We start from the raw sequence: 21,535 nt of genomic DNA, 5'->3' as shown, positions 1-21,535 counted from the left end.
GAAAGATCATTCTTCCTAATAATTGTTTAAAGTTATGTTTCTTTCTAAACAATGTTTGAACATCATTTCCTGTTTAACTATCATTTAATCCAAACATTTTCTAATTTCCAAGTGATTTTATCTTAGCCTCTTGAATTATTTGGAAGTACATTGTTCAATATCCTGATATTTAAAGTTTTTCTAACTGGTTTATGACTGTAGTAAGAAAACACACTTCTATATGATTGTGATTCTTTTAAATATAAGATCATTGAGACCTAAAAAAAATGTGTCTTCCACTATTGTTGGATACACTCTTCTATGAATGCCAATTAGATGAAGCTGGCTCACTGTATTTTCAAAATTTTTGTACTCTCAGTTATCTATTTATTTAGTTATTTTAAAAATTTTCTTTCTTGGTGTTTTATCCATTGCTGAGAGAGGTATTAATAAATTTCTTACTGTGACTATAGAATTATCTATTTTTTCCGTTGATTCTGTAGATTTTTTTGTTCTACATCACTTTTTATATCTGATAATACACTTTTTTGTTATTTTTATCTTTATTAAAAAAGTAATTTTAATAAATAAATACTTTTAAAATAAGTAAATCTAGCCTTCTTAGGTTATTTGTATAGTGTATCTTTTCATATGCACATATGTGTATTTTTACTTAATTTGTTATTTATATTTCAAAGATTCCACTTTTTGGCAGTATATATTACCATCTTTCCTTCCTCCCTTACCCATTATAAATTTGGATCAGGAACTTTCTCTATTAAAGGCCACATAGGAAACATTTCAGGATTTGTGAGCCTGAATGGTTTTAGTTTATTTTGGGTCTGCCCTTGAAGGAAACTGTGGACCCACGTCTCCTCCTCTTTTTCTTTTCACTCTTGTCCATGGGGTGAGCAGACCATCAAACCAGTAGGCAATTATAAACCTTTCTCTGTATAAGTTGATGAAGGGAAATTGGCTAACAGAATCTAAAGAAGTTGAATCTGTTCTTTTACATTCAACTTAGTGTTTGTAAAAAAGAAAAAAAAAAGAAAACCACACACACAAAAGTATATATCATATCTATATCTCATAAACCAGGTGAATTAAATCAACAGAAAATTAATGTCTCATAGTGCTGGAGAATAGAACACTAAGTCAACATATCAGCAGGTTCATGTACCCTCTGACACTGTGAGTAGTATCGTTCATGTAGATGTTAGCTTCTAGTGTGTGGCAATCTTTCTTGTTCCTTAGTACGCAGCTACATCATCAATTTCTGCTTCCATGTCCACATGGCACTCACTCTATGCATTTCCATATCATCTTCAGTCTATATGTTTCAGTATTTAAATTTCCCATTTTTATCGGATTAGGAATCACACTAATTACCTCATTTTAATTTCCTCTGAAACAATTGTTATCTAAATAGACTACATTCCAAAATACAAAGATCTAGGATTTCAATGTATCTTTTTGCAGGGACACAATTCAACTCAGAAGTTTCCTTTTCGCTTAGAAAAGTTGTAAGACAACCATTAGCAGTAACATTCAAATAGTAATCTTAGAGACAGAACATTTAATAATTATTTTCTTCTATATCACTGTGAGTTATAATAGAATGGTTAGTGGGCATTACACTGTATTATTTGTTATTCAAAAATATTAGCCAGGTGTGGAGGCACACTCTTATAGTCCCAATGACTCAGGAGGCAGAGGCAGGAGGATTTAAATTTGAGGCCAACCACGGCAATTTAATGAGGCCCTGTCTCAAAGCAGACAAAAAGGTGGTTCAGGATGTAACTTAGTGGTAGAAGTCTCCTGGGTTCAATCTCTAATCTTGGAGAAAGTATTTACAATTGATTGTAAAAGAAATGAGTTATAATGGAGGATGAACTCTTACTTTTTGTGATAGTGTTCTTTTAACATAGCTGCTTTGTCAAAAGTCTAATTACACACATTTTACAGTAAGATCTTCACCAACATAAAGCTTGTCAAATTTTTTTTCCGAAGGCACACATAAACCAAACTGTATAATAAAAAGAATGAAAAAGTAAGAATTTTTTAAAAAAGGAGGAGGATGGCATTAGTAAGAGAACTCTATAAAATATGAACTGACGTTAGAATTTCCTTTTCAAAAACATACTTTAAAATGGCATATAAGGCTGACAAAAACAGATTCATGAATATTAGTTTATCAGATCCAATAATGTTCTAAAAAAGTGTTTTGAAAATATGAATTTAAATAGTATTTCACATCGACAGTCTGTGGAAAATATAACAGCTTATTTGAGGTTAGAAGTAAATATTAAATATATGTAACTAATCATTTATACAAACATTGGCAGTATGAATTCATATAAAGATGTAAAACTGCATAATAAAACATGATTGTCCTGTGACAACTGAAATTTTATGGGATTAGCAATGTCTTTAAAAAGAGTAAACAGTGCTATTCTTTTCTTTTTAATAAATACTGCAAGATGAGTAGAGGTTTTGAATAAGAATGTGATTGAAATTTACATTTTATCACTTAATCACTTCAAGTCTAATAGTAAAATAGTTCTTCTATGTTTACAAATATAATGTCTGCTGGAAATGGAGAAAAAAATGCTAAGTGAAGTAAGGCAGACTCATAAAATCAAAAGTCTAATGACTTCTCTCATATATGGAAGTTAGACCAAAATAAGGGAAGGAAGGTGGTAGAGGAGGGAATATCATAAAGATATAGAGTAGATCAGTGGAGTAGAAGAAGAAAAGAGTGAGGGAGGAAAGAAGGAAAGGGGAGGAAATATGGAATGAATTTAACAAAATCACGGTATATACATACATAAATGTACCCAAAAGAATTTCACCTTTATATATGTGTAGAAAATACCAATCAAAAAATAAATAAAGGAGTGAAAGGAAGATCAACAGAGAAGTGAAAATAGAGGGCAGGAGGAAGGGAGAGAAAGCAGGAGGTATGGGGATTGAAATCAAATTCCTTGCATGTATTATTTTGTCAAAATGAACCCAAATACTAAGTATAATTATACTGCTCTAATAAAAAAACTGAAAAGGAACAACTAAGAATGTTGGCAACATTAAAATAATTAAAATTGGTTATTGTATCAAAACAATTACATCTGGAATTGATTTCATTTGATCAGCTAAAAGGTGCATTTATGCTGCCATTATTACATTTTCAGAAGAGTTTAAATTACAAAATTTGAGAGAGCTTCAAAGCAATTTCTTAATCTAACCATGGTGATCTTGATGGACCAATTAAAAAAAGGGGGGGGGTATAAGTAAAGAGAAACCCTTCAAAAAAAATAGGTGACAATTGTTTTTACTTTAACACTCTTTTTATAATTGAAAAATACCAACCTGAGGATTAGAGCATTTTATCTCCAGGGACTCCAGGTCAACATGAAGACAGACAACAAATGAATGTCTGGCATCAGGTCCTGTAGAAAGTAGTTTTTGAGATGTGACAGCTAGAGTAGAGGTACAACCCATAGGTTCCACTAAGCTAAGTGTCACTTGTTTTCCAATAAGGGTATATATACTGAAATGATGCAAGTTGATGGTCCATGGAAAAGCATCACCTGTTAAAGGAAATAGGGAGGCACACACATAAAAAAATACAGTTAACTGTCACTTGATAATAAAAGTTCTACTATCTATATTTGAAATATAAAAAATTTAATACTGTATCATAAAAAGCAAATAGATGCAGATCAAAAGTGCTAAATAAATTAAAAGCTTTAAGTTATCTTTTAAAAATGTTTAGGAATATACTTCTATAGCAACAATTATGTATATCATATACAACAAATGAACAGTGGAGAGTGTATTGTGTAACAGTTGGAGATGTATGCATCTGTACTGTGCTCTAGTTGGCTGTTCTATGTAACAGAGGTGTATGCACCACACTTTTAAAAAAATCATAGAAAATGGCATAAATTATGTGAATACAGTAATTTTTGGAAGGACTAAAAATGACCATAGACTTTTCTAGGGAATGAAAGAAGAAACAATAAACAATCTACTATAGTCTTTTGGACAACTAGTATCAGAATTGTGTGGGATATTTACTTAAAATAGAGGTGTCTGGGTTCTATTATAGACCTACTTAATTATCTCTCCTACTAATACTCAGTAAACATTTCATTATTCCCTGGATGATTCAAAAGTATTAAAAGTTCCTTTTAAATAAAATGCTCTTAATAATAAAACTAACATTCAAATGTCAGTATTAAAAGCAAAATTCCTTTTCTTCTTTTATATTCTTTTACTAATTTATATAAAATTATTTCATTAATATAAATGATTCATATAAAAAATCTTAGTTTTTATTATATCTACAATAAGTTACTCTGTAAAATTTAAAAGTCCAGTATAAGAAATATTTATAAACATTTATTTTTGTGATGTCAGATATTCCTGTCACTTGTATTTTGGACTACAATTCTGACAGCACTTAACATTATACAGGGTAACAGCATCTTTTTAAGTAATTCAATTATTTAAATAATTATTTGAAAATAAATCGAAAACATTTATATCTAATTACAGAGGTACTCAATAACTCACTATAATTTAGAATATATGTTATTTTAAAGAGTAATATATTTTATCCTACCATTCCAATAAGTATTATTAATATTTTGTCACAGTGCTTTCACATATTTCCCTCCTATGGTTGACAGTTGTGCTAAGACAGAAGTAAGATCAGGGAATCACACTGTTCTTATAATTTTACATTCTTTATTCATTGAAGAAAAAATACCAAGTGAATTACTACAAGGATAATACTATAAATATATACTTAAGCAATCTAAATGTTCATTAGATACACTGGGATAACAGGTTCCACAGGTAGATTCTCATCAGGATGAACATTCAATATGTCCTGCTCAAATGTACTTAATAAAAGTGTAAAATAAGAATCTTTGAAATTGAAACTTTGATAACAAGAATAAATCTAGCTAAATAGTAGTTCATAATAAATTAACTAAAAACAATGTTAACTGAATAATAATATGCAGTCAACATGGTGATACTTTGCCTGTCTTGAAGATTTAAAATATTTTGCTTTGAAGAAAGAATGACAAATTAAATCATCTGTAATCTAAAATAGTTTTTAGACTTACATTAAATTCCATGCTATTTACAAAATAAAATCTCTGCCAAATTGGTGTCATATATTTGGAATGATTTAAGTACATGATTTTAAAACTGAGAGTGAGATAAATACATTTTTTTTTCAAACCCTACTTTATCCAAGAAATTAAGTAGTGATCATGTTGTATGCAAGAATACTACATTTAAACTTGTTAAATTAAAAAAAAAAATCCCAAATGACATGACGGTACACTATTTTCAGATATATGTTCCTGTTTCCTCTTCAGAAACAGACCAATAAATTAAAATTGGCTTTATCATAGTCTCTTAAAATGAAATTTAAAAATTATTATTCCATGTTCATTTACTTGGCATACACATTATTTTAAAAAGCACAGTATGCCAAAAATTTGTCAATTAATTGCTCTGTTAAAAGCTTTCAAATCAGCTAGGATAAGTGGCACATATCTGTTATCCTAGTGGCTCAAGAGGCTGATAACCAGGAGGACTCTGATTCAAATCCAGCCTCAGCAATTTCTTGAGGCCCTATCTCTAAATAAGATACAAAAAAAGGTCTGGGAATGTAGTTCAGTGGTTAAGTGACCTTGTGTGGAATCTTTGGTACAAAAAAAAAAAAATTACAAATCACATTAAGTGCACAAGTACTACTCACACACACAAAAACAGAAACATCTAAACTTTCTATAATATAACATTGGCAGAATAACATTCTACATATTTCCTCAAATACATCCACACATCCATGACAGGCCAAAAGTATACACTATTTTTGATAATCCCATGTAGATTTTTATGACCTTCACAATGAGAATTTTTTGAAGTTTGTTATATGACATCAGAATACATTATAATTCATATTACATGTACATATACAGCATGACTTTTCTATCTCTGGTTGTACACAAAGTAGAGTCACAACATTCATGTCTTCATACATGTACTTAGGGTAGTGATATCCATCTCATTCCATTATATTTCCTACCCCCATTCCCCCTTCCCTTGCCCACCCTCCCCTTTCCCCTATCTAGGGTTCATCTAATCCTCCCATGCCCCCACCCCAACCATATTATGAATCAGCATCCTTAAATCAGAGAAATCATTCAGCATTTGGTTTTGGGGATTGGCTAATTTCACTTAGCATTATATTCTCCAGCTCCATTCATTTACCTACAAATGCCATGATTTTATTTTCTTTTAATGCTGAATAATATTCCATTGTGTGTATATACTACATTTTATTTATCCACTCATCTACTAAAGGGCATCTGGGTTGGTTCCACAATTTAGCTTTTGTGAATTGTGCTGCTATAAACATTGATGTGGCTGTGTCCTTGTAGTATGCTGTTTTTAAGTCCTTTGGGTACAGACCAAGGAGTGAGTAGCTGGGACAAATGATGGTGGTTCCATTCCCAGTTTTCCAAGGATTCTCCATACTGCTTTCCAGATTGGCTGTACCACTTTGCAGACCCAACAGCAATGTATGAGTGTGCCTTTTCCCCTACATCCTTGCCATCGTTTACTGTTGTTTATATTCCTGATAGCTGCCATTCTGACTGGTGCGAGTAGTTTTGATTTGCATTTCTCTAATTGCTAAAGATATTGAACATTTTTTTTCATATATTTGTTGACCAACTGTAATTCTTCTGAGAAGTGTCTGTTCAACTCCTTAGCCCATTTATTGACTGGGTTGTTTGTTTTTGTTTTGTTTTTTTGGTGTTACATTTTTTGATTTTTTGAGTTCTTTAAATATCCTATATTTATAATATAGGATATATTATGTAGCAAATTTAAAATTTCATAATAGCTCTATCTGATGTGCATGTGGCAAAAATTTGCTCTCAAAATGTAGGCTCTCTCTTCAAAAGAAACTCAATTGTTTCTTTTGCTAAGAAGAAGCTTTTTAGTTTGAATCCATTCCACTTGTTGATTCTTGATTTTATTTCTTGTACATTAGGAGTCTTGTTAAGGTAATCAGGGCCTAATTCAATGTGATAAAGATTTGAGCCTATTTTTTTTTTCCTCCATTAGGAATGGGGTCTCTACACTAATTCCTAGGTCCTTGATCCACTATGAGTTGAGTTTTCAGCATGGTGAGACATAGGGGTTTAGTTTCAATTTGCTGCATATGGCTTTCCAATTTTTCCAGCACCATTTGTTGCAGAGGCTATCTTTTCTCCAGTGTATGTTTTTGGCTCCTTTGTCTAGTATGAGATAACTGTATTTAGGTGGGTTAGTCTCTGTGTCTTCTATTCTGTACCATTGATCTACATGTCTATTTAGGTGCCAATACCATGCCATTTTTGTTATTATAGCTTTGTACTATAGATTAAGGTCTGGTATTGTGATGCCTCTTGCTTCATTCTTCTTTTTAATAATTATTTTGGCTATTCTGGGTCTCTTATTTTTCCAAATGAATTTCAAAATTGCCTTTTCTATTTCTATAAGGAATGATGTTGGGATTTTAATTGGAATCACATTGAATCTGTATAGTGCTTTGGGTAGTATGACCAATTTGACTATTAATTTTGCCTATACTAGAGCATATGAGATCTTTATATCTTCTGAGGTCTTCTTCAATTTCTTTCTTGAGTATTCTGTAGGTTTCATTGTAGAGGTCTTTCACCTCTTTTGTTAATAGATCCCCAGGTATTTTACTTTTTTGAGGCTATTGTGAGTAATGTAGTTTTCCTAATTTCTCATTCAGAGGACTCATCAATGATGTACAGAAATGCATTTGATTTATGGGTGTTGATTTTCTATCCTGTTACTTTGCTGAATTCATTTATTAATTCTAGAAATTTTCTGGAGGAGGTTTTTGGATCCTCTAAGTATAGAATCATGTCATCAACAAATAATAATAGTTTGAGTTCTTCTTTTCCTATTTGTATCCCTTTACGTTCTTTAGTCTATTTGATTGGTCTGACTAGAGTTTCAAAGGGCTATGTTGAATAACAGTGGTAAAACAGGGCATCCCTGTCTTGTTCCAGTATTTAGAAGGAATGCATCCAATTTTTCTCGATTTAGAATGATGTTGGCCTGGGGTATAGTATAGATAACTTTTACAATGTTGAGGTATGTTCCTACTATCCCTATTTTTTCTAGGGTTTTGAATATGAATGAAAGGGTGCTCTTTTTGTCAAATGCTTTCTCACATCAATTGATATAATCATATGATTCTTATCTTTAATTCTATTGATGTGATGAATTATATTAATTGATTTCTGTTTGCTGAATCAATCTTGCCTCCCTAGAAGGAACTCCACTTGATCATGATACACTATTTTTTAAAATATGTTTTTGTATGCAATGAATTTTTGCATCAATGTTCATCGGGGATATTGGTCTACAATTTTCCTTCCTTGATGCATCTCTGCCTGGTTTTGGTATCAGGATGATACTAACTCCATAAAATGAGTTTGGTAGGGTTCCCTCCTTTTCTATTTCATGGAATAATTTGAGGAGTATTGGTATTAATTCTTCTTATTAGGTCTTGTAAAATTCAGCTGTGAATCTGTGTGGTTTGGACTTTTCTTGGTTGATAGGCTTTTGATGGTGTCTTTTATTTCCTTGATTGAAATTGATCTGTTTAAATTGTATATGTCCTCTTGACTCAATTTGATCATATGCTTCTAGAAATTTGTCAGTGACTTCGAGGTTTTCTATTTTACTGGAGTATAAATTTTCTCAGTAGTTTCTAATTGTCTTCTGTATTTCAATAGTGTCTGTCATGATATTTCCTTTTTCACCACGGATTTTAGTAATTTGAGTTTTTTTCTCTCCTTCTTTTTGTTAGGGTGACTAAAGGTTTGTCAATTTTATTTATTTTTTCAAAGAACCAGTTTTTTGTTTTGTCACTTATTTGAATTCTTTTGTTTCAATTTCCTGTTTTCTGATACTTTGGGTTTCTTCCTCTTTTCCCAGGTCGTTTATTTATTGACTTTTTCTTCTTTTAATGAATGAACTCCATGCAATGAACTTTCCTCTTAGCTTTGCGTTCATAGTGTCCCATAGATTTTGATAAGTTGTATTGGAGTTCTCATTTTCCTCTAAGAATTTCTTTTTTATCTTCATCCTGATGACTTCTGTTATCCATGTATCATTCAATAGCATATTATTTAATATCCAGGTGTTTGAGTAGCTTCTATTTTTTACTTTATCATTCATTCTAATTTCATTCCATTATGGTCAGAGAATGCAGGATAGTATCTCTATTTTTTTTGTATTTGCTAAGACTTGCTTTGTGGCATAACATATGGTCTATCATGGAGAAGAATCCATGTGTTACTGAGAAGGAAGTGTATTCACTCATTGATGGATGGAATATTCTATATATATGTCTGTTAAGTATAACATACTAATTGTATTATTGAGTTCTATAGTTTGTTTAGTTTTCATTTGGAAGATGTACCCAATGGTGACAAAGGTGTATTAAAGTCACCCAGCATTATTATGTTGTGGTCTATTTGGTTCTTTTAGTTGGGAAGGGTTTCTTTGATATACATATTGTTTGGGGCATATTTATTATTGTTGTCTTGTTGTATGAATCCCTTAAGCAGTATGAAATATCCTTCTTTATCCCTTTTCACTAGCTTTGGTTTGGAGTCTACTTTATCAGATATGAGGATGAAAACCCCTGCCTATTTATGTGGTCCACGTGAGTGGTACATTTTTTCCCACCCTTTCACCTTCAGTCTCTGGGTGTCTTTTCCTATGAAATGAGTCTCTTGAAGGCAGTATATTGTTAGGTCTTTTTGTTTTGTTTTATTTTTTTAATCCAAGCTGTCAGTCTATGCCTCTTAATTGATGAGTTTAGGCCATTCACATTCAGGGTTATTATTGAGACATGATTTATATTCTCAAACATTTTGGTTTATTTTTGGTTTTTAACTTGACTTGGTTTCTCCTTTGATTGGCCTTTCCTTTAGTGTAATTCCTTCCTTCTCTTGGAATATTTACTTCTCCTGGAAAATTTTGCTGACAATGCTCTGTAGTGCAGGCTTTCTCACTGTAAATCCTTTCAACTTTCATTTATCATGAAAGGTTTTTATTTCTTCATCAAATCTGAAGGTTAGTTTTGCTGGATATAAGATATTGGGTTAGCAGCCATTTTCTTTCAGAGTTTGGTATATGTTGTTCCAGGATCTCTTAGCTTTGAGGGACTGGGTTGAAAAATCTGCTGAGATACGAATTGATCTTCCCTTAGGTGTAATCTGATTCTTCTCTCTTGTGGCCATTAAGATCTATCCTCATTCTATAGGCTAGGCATTTTCATTATAATGTGCCTTGGTGTAGATCTGTTGTAATTTTGTACATTTGGTGTCCTATAAGCAATCTGTATTTTAATTTTTAATTCATTCTTCATATTTGGGAAATTTTCTGATATCATTTCATTGAAGAGATTATGCATTCCTTTGGTTTGAATCTCTGTGCCTTCCTCTAATCCCAGTAAATCTTAGATTTGGTCTTTTGATACTATCCCTTAATTCTTAGATGTTCTATTCATTGATTCTTACTATATTCACTGTGTGGTCAACTTTATTTTCAATATTGTATATTTTGTCTACATTATCTGACATTCTGTCTTCCAAGTGATCTAGTCTATTGGTGATGCTTTCTATGGAGTTTTTATTTTTTTTATTGTTTCATTCATTTCAAGGATTTCTGATTGTTTCTTCTTCTTCTTTTCTTTCAGAATCTCTTTCTAGAAGTAATCTTTTGCAACCTGTATTTGCTCCTGTATCTCTTTGTTGGTGTGATTGATGGTTGCCTGTATTTGCTCTCTTAACTCCTTGTTGGAGTGATCAATTTTTGCCTGTATTTGCTCAGTTAGGTCCTTCTTTAATTTGTAGATCATATTAATTATGTACGTTCTGAACTCCTTTTCTGACGTTTCATCTACTGCATTGTCCATGAATTCTATTATTGTAGTATCTTGGTTTGTTTGGGACACTTTCCTCCCTTCTTTTTTATGTTTTCTATGTGTCTCCCTTTCTTGCAGTGTGGATCTGAGGTATTACAGTTTTTACCCTATAATCTCCTGCATATTACCTGTACCTCACTTTGGTGTTGGAGTTCTAGTCCCTAGTATCCAAGGATAAATGCTACTGCAACTAAAGGTGATGGTAGTAATAGCAGAGATAACTCAAGACAGCAATGAGGGTGTCCAAAGACGGCTGCAAACACTTTGAGAGATGGGGTTGAAAGAGTTGAAAAAGTGGGTTACCTGTTTGGAGATACAGCTGCCTCCAGGCCCTATCTGCTGTCCCAAGGTCATGGCTACTGTGTTGGGAAGGCTAAGACAATGGCTACAAGTGTCCCAAGATGGAGGTGGGCTGGGCTTGGCTTTGGCATGGGTCAGCAGGGCTATCCTGGGCCTAACCTTGACCTAGGTTCCTGTGCAGTTTCAGAGGGACAGTCCTAGGTTGGGGCCTTAGCCATGGGTCTCTAGGTCAGTGGGGCAGTCCTGGGTTCTGGCTGGGGCCTGATCCTGGGCTTTGGCATGGGTCTGCCTGTCAGTGGGATGGTCCCGGCCCCAATCTTAGCCCAGGCTCCTATGCGCGTTGGCGGGGAGGTTATATGATTAAGCCTGGGCTCCAGCTGGGTCTGCTGGTTGGTGGGGTGGTCCCAATGACTAGTATTTTAATTTTATTATTATTATTATTATTTTTTTTTTGGAGACAGGGCCATTCTAACTGTAGTGAATTGAAATCTCAATGTAGTTTTGCTTTGTATTTCCCTGCTTGCTAGGAATGTTGAACTTTTCTCATATATTTGTTGCCCATTTGTATTCTGTTCAGAAGTTTCTTTTTAGTTCTTTTGCCCATTTATTAATTGAGTTATTTGGTTTTTTGGTGTTAAGTTTTTCTGAGTTCTTTTTGTATTCCACATATTAAAACCATTACCAAGGAGCAGGTGACAATGACCTTCTCAAATTCTTTAGGCTTTCTCTTCAAGCCTTTAATTGTTTCCTTTGCTGTGCAGTAGCTGTTTACTTTGATGCTGTCCCACTTACTAATTCTTGATTTTATTTCTGGTGCTTTAGGGGTCTTTTAAAGAAAGTTGATACCTGGGCCAATGTGCCAGAGTATTGAGCCTATGTTTTCTTCTAGCATTTGCAGAGTTACAGGTCTAATATCTAGGTCTTTGATCCACTTTGAATTTACTTTTGTATAGGGTGAAAGACAGAGGTATAGTTTCATTCTTCTACACATGGACATCCAGTTTACCCACCATCATTGGTTAATATGGTTATCTTTTTCCAATGTATGTTTCTGGCACCTTTGTCAAGTGTCAGATGAATATATCTCTGTGGATTTGCCTCACTCTGACTTGACTTTTAACATGGCCAATCAAAGGAGATAATGAAATGCAACCACTTTCAAGCTAAATATGAAAATCACTAAGTAAGTATAAAGTACCTTTAAGTGTTTATTCTGATAAGAACATTATTGCAAGTGAGGTTTTAAAAAAATCTTATTTCCCAAAAATAAACTGTAAAGGTGGACATAATTGACAAAATTAAAAAAACACAAATCTGGGAAGTACTTATGATTTAAAAATTGATGAATTTAGGGTGTTAAGAATGAGTCTCTGCCAACACTTATTATTGTTTGTATTCATAATAGCTACCATTCTGACTGCAGTAAGATAAAATCTTAGAAATGGTTTTGATTTGCATTTCTCTAATTGCTGACAATGATGAACATTTGTTGATTGAATGTATATCATTTTCTGAGAATAATCTGTTCAGATGCTTGGCTCATTTATTGATTGGGTTATAGGTACACTCAGACACTGCTGGTGGGACTGCAAATTGGTGAAGTCAATACAGAAAGAAGTATGGAGATTTCTTGGAAAATTGGGAATAGAACCACTATTTGACCCAGCTATCCCTGTCCTTGGTCTCTACCCAAAGGACTTAAAAACAGCATACTATAGGGACACAGCCACATCAATGTTTATAGGAGCACAAATCCCAGTAACTAAACTGTAGAACCAACCTAGATGCCCTTCAATAGATGTATGGATAAAAAAAATGTGGCATATACACACAATAGAATATTATTCAGCAATAAAATAGAATAAAATCAAAGCAATTGCAGGTAAATGGATGGAGTTAGAGAAGATAATGCTAAATGAAGTTAGTCAATCCCAAAAAACGAAATGCTTTCTGATATAAGGAGGCTGATACATAGTGGGGTAGGGAGAGGAAGTATGGGAGGAATAGATGAACTCTAGATAGGGCAGAGGGTTTGGAGGGAAAGGCGGGGCATGGGTTTAGACATGATGGTAGAATGTGATGGTCATTATTATCCAAAGTATGTGTATAAAGACATGAATTAGTATGAATATACTTTGCATACAACCAGAGATATGAATAATTGTCTCTATATGTGTAATAAGAATTATAATGCATTCTGCTGTCATATATAAATTAAAAAAATAATAAAAAATAAAAAGGCAGGCACATCTGAATATTGCCAGAATACCAAATGCACAAAATACATACATACATATCCATCAAGTACAAGACAAAAAGTCTGACTACTTGTAATCTAGGAGCAAACTCTGTTAAGTTTTGGCTAACCACTAAGATAAGAAGCCACAAGATAACATCAAAAAAGCCAGCATTTAAAATAAAGCTGAGAATAAACACAAAACTCACAGAAGCATCATTGGTCACACAAACAGAAAGAAATATATGTCAGATTTAGCAAATGGAAGTTCCTAAATGAAGAAACAAACAAACAAACAAAACCACAATATATTTAGAGAAAAAAACAGAATGTAGAGTTTATGTATATGCCTACACCTATGAATTAAAAAATACTGAAGGGGTATAAAGAAAAGGGAATATGAGATATATGGCAGAAAAAATCTGCAGGCAATAAAAATCATCTTTGAGTATCTACAGGTATTTGATATAGCACCAAAAAAAACAACAACAGTGACAACAAAAAACAAACAAAAAGCAGCCCATATAAATGTTCCATGAGACTATGGAAAAATAATTTAGAAATTAACGAATGATGGGCTGGGAATGTAGCTCAGTGGTAGTGTGTTTGCCGACTATGCATGAGGCTTGGGTTCAATTCTAGCATTGCAAAAACTAAGGAAACAAATAATAAATACAATTAAAGGAGGGTACAACAACAACGAATTGAAAAATGAAGAATATTATAAGGAAAAATTAAGAAAGAACCCAATTGCCTTCTAGAGTAGAATAGTATCATGATTAAAATGAAAACTTTACAAAAGATGCTCAGTAGCAGATTCATGATAGCATTAAAAAAATGAACTTGAAGACAAGTTGTCAGAAATTATTCAATTGAAAAATATTAAGAAAAAGTATTGAAGAATAGTTAATATAACCTCAGAATCAAGAGGGACACCATCAAGTATGCCCACATATATGTAATGAAAGTCCCAAATGGAGAGAATTGAGAAATAGCAGAAATATTGTCAAGTCCTCAAATTGATTAATAACATTAATATACACAACTAAGCAGCTCAACTGAGCCCAAGTTGGATAAGTAACACTTAGATGCATCATAATCATGTTGATCTGCCTTACAAAGAAACAGCTTGTCCTTCAAGTCATGATTTAATGCACAGGAAGGGGAAAAAAAGAGCTCTGGATATGACAAATATGTAGGTTATTCAAAATACTCAGTTAATATGTCATTTCTCATTTCTTAACTACTTCACAGGCAGTTGATAATACAGAACAATAACTATAACACTGTATTATGATATGTGTAGATGCCATGCATGTGTTAACAGAAAGGGGGAAAGACTAAATATATATCAGCACAAATATTCTATAATTGACTAGAATTAAGTTGGAATTTATCTAAGGCAGAATGTTTTAAATTCAGATGTACAGAACCACCACTAACAATATATATAATAAAAAGGCAACAGTGAAAATGATAAGTCAAAAATACAGATTTCAAACAAAGAAGGTAGTAAAAAAAAAAGAGAAAGAAAATAGGCAAGATAAATGGTCAACAAATAGTAAATTAATCACCAGCTATATTCCAAAATATTAACATTGCATAAAATAGAAATATTCTACATAACCAATTTAAAAACCAGATATTGTCAAACTACATAAAAAGCAAGATCTAGCTAAAAAGTCTCTAAAAGGGAAAAAACTTTCACTCAAAATCAAAATGAGATTTTAACTAAGAGGAAAGAAAAAGATATACCATTACACAAATTACCAAAAGGAAGCTAGAGTAACTAAAAAGAGATTTAAGAAAAGAAACACTAGAGACAAAGAAGAATATTTCATAATGACAGGGTCAATATTTTAGGGAGAGATAATAATTTTAGTTCATATAAAACTACCAACAGATACTCATATTTATGAAGCAAAATTTTTCATTTTTAAAAAGTCTAAAACATAATACTTGCTGATTTTAATATCCTTTCAAAATAATTGGTACAATTGTTATTATTAATTAACTCATTAAGGCTATGACAGAGAAGAATAAAAGTATCAACCAAGAATTAAGAAGAAACCAAAAATCTGAATAGATCTATAACAGGTAAACAAATTGGATTACTAATCTATAGACTGTCCACCAAGACAAATAAAACAAAACAAATAAGCCTGTCAATTCTAAATAGCCTCACCAGTATATTGCATCAAACATTTAAGGAAATACTGTCATTACTTCCTACATTACTCCAAAAATAGAAAAAAATTTCTAACTCATACTTTGAGGCTAGTAGTACCTTGATTTAAAACCAGACAAGACTATATAAGAAAATTATAATCCTTCTATCAACAGAGATACAAAACTCCCTGGGGGGGAAAAATGGGCAAATATTCAGCAGCATATAAAGAGGATTACACACTATTACCAAATAGAATATATCCCACAAATACAAAATTACATTTATTAATTATTCAATAAATCATATAAAATTGGTTAATGCAATATTCAATATTAAAAGCATAAGTACAAGAACTATTTAATTACCAATAGATTCATTAAAGCATCTGGCAAAACCCAGAAAAAAGTAAAACCCAGTAAAAAGTCTCAACAAACTATGAATAGAATGAACCATTCTCAACCTGATGAAGGACATTTGTAAAAAATCCATAGTAGTATAGCTTGGAGGGTTTCTTAAAATTTATTCTTCTTCTTATTTTTAATCAAAAGAGACAGGGTCTTGCTATGTTGCCCAGGCTGGTCCCAGTAAGTGCTTCTACCATAACATGGAGCCTTACCATAGGCTCAGAAAAATAGGGCCACTTATTCTTGGACTGTAACCTCCAAAACTGTAAAACAAAAATAAATCTTTACTCTTTGTAAAATCTGTACTCTTTGTAAGTTTATTATCTCAGGTATTTGTAATAATGAAAAACTAACACTCAAAGCTAACAGCATACTTAATGCTGAAAGACTGAATGCCTTCCCTCTAGAAGTGGAAACAAGAAAAGCTTATCTATTCTCACTGGGTTTATGCAATGCTACACAAGAGATTCTAACAAATGTATTAATGTAAAATCAAAACAAATTTCATACCATTCAGATGGCAAAGAAAGAAATAAGACTATCTTTAATTACCTGTGGCATGATACAGAATATAGAAAATCCCAAAGAATTCAAAATAAAAATAATTACTACTAATAAATAAGTTTATTATGATTCAGGATACAAAAAAATATACATATATCAACTCAGTATTAGTATGTATTAGGAATGAAGAATAAAAAGAAAGATCACAAGAAAATAACTTCATCAGACTAGCATCAAATAAATAAAATATATGGGGAAAAAACTAATCAAAGAAAGTTCAAGATTTGTACACTGAAATCTATAAAATATCTCGGTGAAAACATAGTAAACAGAAACATTCTATTCTTCTAAATTCAAAATCCAAAGATTCAATAATGTTGAGAAAACAAGGTTTTCCATAATGAACTACAAAATAAATGAAATTGCTACAAATGCCTAACAAAATTTTTCTTTGAAAATTGGTAAGTAGATGGTAACATTTTATATAACTACAGAGGATAAAGAATAAGCAAAAAAGGAGGCATGGGTCAGGAAAGATGGTGGAATTAGATGGACATCACTACCTTAGGAATATGTTTGATTGCATGTATGGTGTGACATTATGTTGTATACAACCAGAGAAGTGAAAAGTTGTGCTATAATTGTGTACAATGCATCAAAATGCATTCTGCTGTCATATATACCTAGTTTAAATAAATTAACTAAAAATATGCAAAATAATTTCAAAAAAGAAGAAAATTTGATAATATTATAATCTAATTTAAAAATTTATAGCATGATCTTGACACTAGGATAGGCATATAGATCAATGTAAAAGTAAAGGTTGTATTTATGGTGAACTGATTTTGAAAAAAGGTGCCAATATAATTCAATGTGGAAAAGTATAGTTGTTAGAAAAAATAATAATGTGATAACTGAATATCCAAATGCAATAAAATTAACTTAGGCCCTTACCTCATACCATACAAAAAATTACCTCAAAGTGGATCCTAAATAGATTTAACGTAGAGGTAAAACTCTGAAAACAAAAATAATTCATAAAAGAAAATTTATAAACTAGATATTATCCCATTTAAAATTTTTATGTTTCAAAAGTAACCTTTAAGAAAATGAGAAGATAAGCTGCAGCCTTGAAAGTAAATCATAAATCTGAAAAGACTTGTATCTAGAATCTAAAGAATTCTTACAACTTGACAATAAAACAACTCAAAAATAGACAAATGATTTGCACAGACGTTTTTCTAAACATACATTAATAGTAAGTAAGTAAAGAAATAAATATTACTCATTACAAACACACAACTTGAACCCATAATGAGATACCACTATATACCTACTAGATTGGCTAGGATACCAAGTGTTGACAAGGAAACATGGAATGACCCTAACACATTGATGATGCATAAAACCATCTGGAAAGCAGTTTGGCAGTTTCCTGAAATACTCAATGTAAATTTACCATACTGCCTAGTTATTTCCCTTCAAAGACTGTTAGTGATCAATTATAATATTCACCCATACAAATACAGGCACAAGTATATATAACAGCATTATTCACAACAGACAAAAACTGGCAACAATGAAAGTGTGTATCGAATTTTAAACTAAGGAACAAAATATGATATAAGTATACAGTGGATTGTTCCTCAACAATAAAAAGGAATACACTACTAACACATGACACATTATGGGAAAGCTTCAAAAATATTACATTAGGCGAACAAAGCCAGATTGAAAAGACTATATGTTGTTTGGAATTTTCCTAGTATATTAAAATGTCCAGAAAAGGCAACTTTATGTGGACATAAATTAGATCAGTGGTTGCCTAGGTTTGGAGGTAGAACCAGAGAATAAATACAAATAAGAAGAAAAAAACTTTTAGGGTGATAGAAATAGGCTGAATTTATATAGTGATTGTGGTTGCATGTCTTAATTAAAATCACCTAGCTGAACATTTATAATGTATCAATATTATATGTAAATTATTCTTTAATAAATGTAAAATTTAATTAACAAAGTATTCATTTTTCAAAAGCATTTATTTATTTATTTTTTAAAGGGTAATAGAGAAGGAAACAGCCAAGGCCGGATTCTGAGTTTTAGCACAACTTCTGTAAAGTCACCAGAGCTGCCATCATGTCCTTCTATAATATATCCCACCCTTTCTCTGGCACACTCTACCCATTTCATACTACTTCCAATGTTCTTCTTTGGCCTTCAGAGGTCATCGAACCCCTACTTTAGGATAACTAACAGTCCTCCTCCCATGTAACCTGGGAAAATACGATTTATAAAATGGTGAAAGGACCAGGGTTGTGGTTCAGTGGTACAGTGCTTGCCTAGCATGTGTGAGGCACTGGGTTTGATTCCTGGCACCACATAAAAATAAACAAATAAAATAAAATGGTGAAATTCCACATTCACTAAAAAAATATGAAAGAATTATTAACAGTTTTTTAACAATCCTCTTACTTTAAGATGAAAATGATTTTTTTAAATGCTAACTCTATATAAAATACTCAAAAAAGACAAGGCTAGATTTTTTTTTCAATCAGTACTTGAAAATTGTACATAATACATATTACTTTACATAACGAGTATTATATATGTATGTGGGACTATGAATTAATTATAAAGTATTGGAAAAAAAACACTGGGAAGAAATAAAAGCAAAAGAATAGTGATCACCACAAGAGTTTTTTTTCTTCTGTATATTTCTCATTGTCCAAATATGCTTTAATAAAAACATATTGACTTTATATTCATTAAAAAAAACACATTTTGCTGGGCATGGTGGCTCACTCCTGTAACATAAGCGGCTAGTGAGGCTGAGGCAGGACGAGTTCAGTTTCAAAGCCAGTCTCAGAAACTTAGCAAAACTGTAAGCAACCTAGTAAGATTCTGCCTCAGAATAAAAAATAAGAAGGGGCTGGAGCTTTAGCTCAGAGGTAGAGCACCTGCCTTGCACGTGTGAGGCCCTGGGTTTGATACTGAACCTACATAAAATTAAATAAATAAAGATATTGTGTCCATCTATAACTTAAAAAAAATTAAAGAAATAAAATGGTTGGGAATGTGACTCAGTGGTTAAGAACCCTTGAGTTCAATCCCTGGCACCAAAAACAAACACACACACACACACACACACACACACACACACACACACACACACATTTAAGGTCTTAAGGTCATGTAAACCAAATAATTCATTGGAAAAAAAACTATCCACTTACCCTCTTTACAAAAATTACTCAACATGGATCACAGTCAAATGTAAAATAAAATGTAAAACTATATAACCACCTTGAAGATAATAGGAAAGTTCAGATAATACTGGGTGTGACAATATGACTCCAAAGGCATAGGACCAAAGAACTAATAAGCTGGATTTGACAAAACTTAAAAATGTCTGCTATGCAAAAGACATTGTCAAGAGAATAAAAAGACAAGTCACCAACTAGGAGAAAGTATTTGCAAAAGACCTCTGATAAAAGACTATTACATAAAATATACCAACATAGAACTCAAAAGGAAAACAAACAACCCTATTAAAAATGGGCCAAAGACCTTAACAGACACTTCACCAAAGAAGGTTTACAGATGGCAAATAAGCATGTCAAAAGATGCTTATTTGAGTAATTTCACATCATATGTCATTAGGGAAACACAAATTAAAACAATGACATACTATTACACATCTATTAGAAAGGCCAAAACACTGACAATACCAAATGCTGCAGATGATGTGGAACAACAGGAACTCTCATTGATCAGCACTGAGAATGTAAAATTGTACAACTACATTTTTTTTTTTTTGAGCTCTGTAGCTTGGTTCATCTCAACAAACTCATATATGCATGAAAATCTATTCATTTCATATACAGGTACTCTAAAAACAGTTTGATGACTTCTTACAAAACTGAAAACACTCTTGGCATATGATACAGCAATTGCACTCTTGTTCAGCGTAGGTGGAAACTTACTTCACACAAAAAAACTGCATATGGATGTTTACCAACATTTTATTTAGAATTGCTGTAACTTAGAACTAACCAAGAAGTCTCTCAGTAGGTGAAAACAGATATATAACCTTATGTACATCTAGACACTAAATGGATTATAAATCATTAAAAGAGCTTAACACTAAAAGAGCTGTTAAGCCACATAAAACACAAATTCTTAAGTATATAACACTAATTCAAAGAAGTCCATGTGAAAAGGGTATACCCTACATGATTCCAACCATGTGACATATAGAAAAGGTCAACCTTTGGAGTCAAATAAAAGAAATAAAATAATTAAGTACAAGGGGCTGGGATGGAAAAAGAGGCAGAGGGATGATTAAATGGAGCACAGAGGATTTTTAAGGTTGTGAAAATACTATGTATAATACCACAATGGTGAAAATATGCTATTATACATTTCTTTAAAGTCACAAAATGTATACTGCCTAGAATGAGACCTAAAGTGAACTATAAGTTTGGGGTGACAAAGATGTGGTAATACAGGTTCATCAGTTGTAATTAATATAATATTCTGATGGGAATATTAATAATGGAGAAGTTTTGCACCCATAGAGACAGGACATACATGGAACATCTCTATCTTCCTCTTAATTTTGCTGTGAACTTATGGCAGCAAATTAAATTTGCCATGTTGACTTTTATTATTTTTAAAATAAGTGTATATGGTAGATTAGTAGCTGAGGAATTGATATAGCAGCAGGAATTGATATAGTAGTGGGAATGAATATACAGTGCAAGTTTCCATTTTCAGCCTTTACCAGTTACAGGACCTATAGATAAATAAATTGTGGAGCTAGCTAAATGTGTGCTACCAAGAATACTGTATGTGGCAATTCTCTCAACTATACTTAGGTAGTTTAAAAGCTTAAT

The 21,535-nt window shown here is 32.2% G+C and overlaps 1 protein-coding gene across 4 annotated transcripts in view; it reads right to left on the bottom strand.

Moving 5' to 3' along the window:
- Positions 1-21,535, bottom strand: part of Vps13b (vacuolar protein sorting 13 homolog B) — a 736,334-nt gene that overhangs the window by 350,973 nt on the left and 363,826 nt on the right. For all 4 annotated transcript variants that reach the window (XM_076835849.2, XM_076835851.2, XM_076835850.2 and 1 more), the window contains exon 24: positions 3,346-3,566. In XM_076835849.2, coding sequence (XP_076691964.2) covers positions 3,346-3,566 — 221 coding nt within the window. The remainder of the gene's footprint in view (positions 1-3,345; positions 3,567-21,535) is intronic.

This window comes from Callospermophilus lateralis, chromosome 16, assembly GCF_048772815.1.
Source record: "Callospermophilus lateralis isolate mCalLat2 chromosome 16, mCalLat2.hap1, whole genome shotgun sequence".
In the NCBI taxonomy this organism is placed as follows: domain Eukaryota; kingdom Metazoa; phylum Chordata; class Mammalia; order Rodentia; family Sciuridae; genus Callospermophilus; species Callospermophilus lateralis.
Note: the sequence above shows the minus strand (reverse complement) of the source record. Positions and strands in the feature narration are given on the sequence as shown.